This window comes from Bombus pascuorum, chromosome 10 (assembly GCF_905332965.1).
Source record: "Bombus pascuorum chromosome 10, iyBomPasc1.1, whole genome shotgun sequence".
Lineage (NCBI taxonomy): Eukaryota > Metazoa > Arthropoda > Insecta > Hymenoptera > Apidae > Bombus > Bombus pascuorum.
The window spans coordinates 14,034,432-14,040,431 of NC_083497.1; the positions used below are offsets into that span (position 1 = coordinate 14,034,432).

Consider the following 6,000-nt stretch of genomic DNA (forward strand, 5'->3'; position numbering starts at 1 on the left):
ACGTCTTTAGGAAATATCTTCTTTCTTCGTCCGCCCCCGCACACCCCCGCCCCGTTTTCCCCTCGTCTGAAACTGAGTCGTGGTTCCACGCTGCAAGCACCGCTGAACACGTCGACCGGATGCTTGATACGCGCCATTAAACCACTCCTCGTCGCTTCCTACCCGACCCCCTTCCAGCCCCCCAACCCTCGTGCTGCGCCACGTTTTCGTCCCAGTATGCTCGCTGCCATTCGTATAATCGCGATAATTGTCGCCTCGTTAAATCGCTACGGGACCCCGAGACGAGCGCGCAAACGCGTACAACCGAACGAGTTGCATACGCGCGATTTAGGAGCTGACCGTTCTCTGCAGCGCTGTTTTACGATTCTTCGGCATGGTAGATGACTTGGTTGAGGTTAAAACATAGTAGACGAAGATCGCACAGGGTTGCCGACTGCGAATTAGGTTGAGATTTATTTAGAGAATACGAAAGATCGGCAGCGACGAGCGCCAGTAAAGGAATTGGGTTTAATACCGTCACGTTCTTTAGCTTCGCTGTTTGAGAAAAATAAGAGCAATTGGAAATAAGGAAAATTTTTAAGAAAGTAGATAATGGGGAGAAATGGGTAGTTCTGTCGAGAATAGAGGGATTCCAAAGAAATTCCCATAGAAGAACGAAATTTAAACCTACTTCTTACTCGACACATATTCAACGAAAAAATTCACGTACACCAAGCTGGAATATGAAAATGGATTTTCAACTGTGTTCCACCATTCTACTGACAAAAGAGATGTTATATTTATGAATTATGTAACAACGAAGCAAACGAAAAACCCCACGGGTTTAAAATATTCTTCTACATCGTTCTAAAAATAACAATGTCATAAACATAGGCATTTCGTGATACGTTGCGTGTTTCATAGCGTGCATTAACGTAAATATTTCTTTGTATTATCATCGTTGAATTAATGATTCTTTGATCGAATCAATATTTCAACGATACTATTTCGAGAAAATCATGTTATTGGAAAGCAGAGGATAAGCCATTATAGCAATGGCATTAATGTCAGTATCAATAATAGCGTTTGTGATTAATATTACTAATATATTAAATGTTTCCCCGTTAATATCAATATTCATATATCCGTCTCATTCATTTTCGACGAAGCTTTTCCTGGAATAAAATTTCCGAATTAAGAATACTTTTGATACAATGGTATACTGCATTAAGAAATCCAAGCGATAATGTTTCGAATGCGAGAAATCCATTTTCACGTTCTTCGACAAAGAATTACTACTTCTTACGCAAGACAGATATGCAAAAATCAGCATTTACACGGTCGTTCTAAAACGGAAAAGCCAAGAAAATAAATCCAAGGAACCATAACCAATTCCTGCGGATCTTGCATGCACACAGCCACGTATATACGTGTATATAGGGCTGAAAGCTCGAGCGAAAGAAACACGATTCGCCGATTTCTTCCCGACGACGGTAAGTATTCGACGGTGGCTCTTTATAATCCCAGACAAAGCTCCCCTCTCGCATCGACGGGAATGGTAAGAACAATACCCGAAACGTAGACACACGGAATACACTGGTAGCGGGATGACTCGAGTCAAGATGGTGGAACAGACCGCGGATGGAAACAGCAAGGGGATTCAGAGGGGGGAGGGGTTGAAACGGTAGGAAGATACTCCTTCGCCGTCTCCGCAGTTGTAATTTATTTAAAACCGCTCGCCGTAAATATATCCTCATCATTTATTCAGCGGCTCGGCAGCTTCTCGACTGCAGGGGTGTACGCTTTACTGCGTTCTTCCTTACCTACCAACCAGCCCAAGAACACCGACAGACTGTTCCATGTGCAGTCGATTCTCGCGGAATAGGGGCGGATCCGGCACGGAAGGGTGACTCGTTCGAAAAAGGCTATCTCTCTCTTTCTCTCCCTCTCTCTACATCTTCTTTTAGCCCGCGTCTCTCTTGTTTTACAATAACGCTCTTAGGAACGTGGGATTTAAATTACTTGCTGAGAACAAAATCTTGAGTGAAATTGATTCCCACTCCGGCACCTGTATCGATCCTCTTCTATTCGATGCATTCTCATATCCGCCTTGATATTTGGTGGAAACGTATTGTAAAGAAAGATTCCGAACGTTAACGTCGAAGATGACAGTTGTAACGAGTTTGATGATCGTCGAACTATCGATCTAGTTGATTCGCTGCTCGAATTGTTCGTCTCTTGGACGTAGTATCTTTATTTGTAATCAATTAATAGCCAGAGTTCAAACAGCGATCAGTTATTGTCTCTTTTTCCCGTAAGAGGATCTCGCGCTTAGAATACGCACGCGGAGAAGCTGCGCGAGTACGCACAGACTATGTAGATATCCCAATTAGACGCGTAGAGACCAAGAAACAAAGTGCGTGTACGCAAGGAAGGCAAGCGAGCGAGCGTAAGTAACGTAAGTGCACGCTAGGCTACGCAGCTAATTGCCGCCAATTATCGCGCTTACCGCGGTTCAAGCTTTCCTCTCTGCGCCTCTACGGTCGCTTTCGCCTCCTTCGCCACCCTCCGTTGCTACCCCGTTGCGGTTTCCTACTCCTATCATCTTCCACCAACCAAAATCCACTACTAGCCCTAGCGCGCACACTTTCAGTTTCGCTTCAATTTTTGAACGATGATCCGCGTATCATCGTTCATCCTTTATTCTGTCCTTTGCCTGTCCACTTTCCAAGTAGAATAGACAGGTACGACGGCTGACGCTTACAGAAAATTCTACCTTAACGCTTTCACGGGCGGAATTCAAATTTTTGTGAAAAAGCAGAAATTTCGATATTTGTGCTATGAGTGCTATGGACCATACCGATATTTTATCTACCTATTTTATATTTTATCTAGTTAACTTTTAATAAAATTTCATCTTTTAACCCGTAAAGGTAATAGAAACAAATTAAATTCAATGTAATTTAATGCTTTTTAGCATATATCTAAATTTTTATATTATTTTCCATTATTTATTATTCATTAGCCTCAAATGCTTTTTTCTCCGTTATTTATCTTCGCAAAATTATTTATCCTCCTTCCACAACCCTCTACCTCGACTTTAACTCTCCTTAACTTTCCCTTTTTTTCTACAGGCTCCGCCGTCTATTTGTACACGTTTACCCATCATCGTATCTCTCTGTTTACCATTTTCGCTTCGTCTCCGTTCGCCTAATTAAACATCTCTCTCGTTCCGCCTTCAAGACTCGTCGTATCCGTGTTTCCGTCACTCTTGCGTTCCGTCTCGAGCTTCACCTCAGGCACGTTACATTAATTAAACAATATTTGCGATTAATATTTGAGATAATCATCAGCGCCTCGAAGCAGCCTCCGCCGGCTGTTGGAGGATGCGGAATATCGCGCGTGCTAATCGGGTTAGCGCTTTCGTGAGCCCTTCTGCTTTCCTCTTCCACCCTTGCTTCTCTCACCCCTCCCACTAACTTCCACAACTTTGAAGTCGTATCTCGTTTTTCTAATCATTCTCTGTTGCAATCTCCACTCGCTCGACAAAATTTTATACATGAAAAAATTCCATTTTTCGATAACGATATTCCCGATAAAAATTTTGCCTCGATCGCTCGCTCCAAATTCCTCTTCCACGCTACGAACACGCTGTACCTATACCAAGAACACTCGTTCGACAAAGTTTTCTTATTCCCCTGATAGACCGATAACGATTAACGAACATTGTCCTCTAATTAAAATTCTAGCGGCCCAGGATTGGCGGCGGGTTTCAGGCCAGTCGAACCACCCACGTCTCTGTTCTTCTCTCCGCACTTGGCAGCGCAATTTTCCCCGCCGCTCTTCGGTAACAAGGTGGTCAGTAGCGCGCCAACATCGCTAACCTCGACGACTCCGTCGCTCTGGACCTCGAGCGATCATCGACCTGGAAGCTTGCAGGACATGTTGTCCTGGTCTCCGGCCGGATGGCCAGGTTCCCTGTGTGGCTGCTGCAAGCCTGGAACCGGGGATCTTCACAGGAACAGCAGCCTGGCCGAGCTAAGAAGAAAAGCTCAGGAGCACTCGACCGCTTCCGCGCTTCTCGGTGGGCTGGCCGGTTTCCCTGGAGGTTTACCGTTGCCGTTGCCCCTGCCGTTGCTGCCGCCGTTGTTGGGGCTGTCCAGGAGGCCTGAACACCATCATCATCATCTACCGAGCATGGTGCACCAGATACAGCCGACCACAAAAGAGGATCCCTAGGATCGCGTGCAGCGCTCGCCTGACGGGCTCGTCGCCCCTTGACACTGGGCATGGCATGTATTTGTTTCAAGACGTTGGTTCATGTTTCTCCTATTCTCTTACGGTTTCGCTTCGGTTTCGTTTAAGAATGACGATATTAGGGGAACGGTTGGCGAATTTCTCAAGAAAAGGCCTCGAGGTTTGAAAACTGATGATTTCTTGCGCGGGACTGCAGATCTATTTGTTTAATGGGAAATTTATTCGTTTCGATCTAAACGTCGTTCCTTTAGAAAGTTACTTGGTGTTCGATCAAAAGATGAAAACAGGCTGATAATCAAACGACTTTAAGGAACTGAATGATCCGTTTGAAGCGAAATTTGCCGAAACTATATTAAACGAAAGTACAATGAAAGCCGAAGCTTTCGAAACTTCTTTTACCTCGTTTCTCGTTTAGTTATAGAAAAGATTAAAAGATATAATTGTAATGTAACTAATTAAAATTTACGTCCACGATAACGAAAAATCAAAGTAGGATACACGCGGTTAGATGACACAATCATTAGACGATTTATATATTCTTTCAAACATAATTTCTCTTGTCTAGCGTGAACGCAGTTTTGCCTTAACGAAAGAAGCATGATTAACGAAAGTCTAAGATCGCGTGACAAATTTTACTTTTATCGAAATCGAAAAACACTCCTGAGAACTTTTACGGCCATCTGTAGATAATTTACAAATTACAGTGGACTGTCGCCAATAAACAGACTATGAACGATAAACTGATCACCAACGCTGTACGACTAAGTACTCGTTCTTCTGGTTCAAATACGAGAACGGATCGTCGATCGCAACGACCAACACGTGCCTGATGCGCTCTATACTTAATTGACGAAATCAAATGTTTCGATCTGCGCAGGAACGTTCGAATATCCGTTATCGAGCATTTTTGAATTAATTTCATTTGTAAACGAAATGGATATCCGTATTACTGTGATGACAAAGAAATTCTGTAGTTGCAAAGTAAGTAGAAAACATAGATATTTAATGTCGTTGTAGAAGTAACATTTCGGTGGAATTTGAAATCGACGAATTAGAATTCACGATTTCATGAAACGAGATATCATTGCTTATAAAACTCAATTGAGAAGTTAATTATCGGTCAACCTGACGATTTTATTTTACGTATAATATTTTTCTACCATCTTTTCCGTTCCTAATATATATTTTAAAAAGTGTGCTTCTCTCGACTGTAAGAGGAGGAAACACGAATTAATTTGTATTCCGTGATAGGATAATTTCTATTATCACCCTTAAATCGAATCTATGACAATTTTCTTGAATTATATGATTACTCTATCGCATTATTCAAATAATACGGATATCCGTATTATCCGAGTAACACGGATATCCGCTTTACTCGCGCGACACAAGCACGCGCCTCGGATAATGTTTCTATCACTTAACAAGAAACGAAAAGAGAAAAAAAGAAAGCCGAGAAGAAACTAGCTCCGCCTCGTTCCTCGATATATTCGAAGATAATCGAATGCACAGATACGAGGATGTCCGTCACCTTAAATAACAAAGTGTCCGGAACACTTTGAATCTGTTCGTTGGAGAGAATTAATTTTTCAGGTAAAGCAAACTGTGAAAGTTTCAGCCGTTTTCCCAATCCTTTTATTATCCAAGAAGAAAGATGAAATCTTTAATCTTTGCTCTAATTACGGAATTCTTTGCATTATAAAAAGGGATAACGATATTGGATCAAGTAATAGATTGAATAACGAAGTATTTTAAAAGTGAAAA

General features: G+C 42.3%; 1 protein-coding gene across 1 annotated transcript in view; it reads left to right on the forward strand.

Annotated features, from left to right (window-relative positions):
- The window catches only part of LOC132911094 (paired mesoderm homeobox protein 2B-like), a 38,034-nt gene extending 32,772 nt beyond the window's left edge, over positions 1-5,262 (forward strand). The window contains exon 6 of the mRNA XM_060967493.1: positions 3,729-5,262. Within this exon, the coding sequence (XP_060823476.1) occupies positions 3,729-4,218 (490 nt within the window). The 3' untranslated portion in view covers positions 4,219-5,262. The remainder of the gene's footprint in view (positions 1-3,728) is intronic.
- Positions 5,263-6,000: the final 738 nt, after the last annotated feature.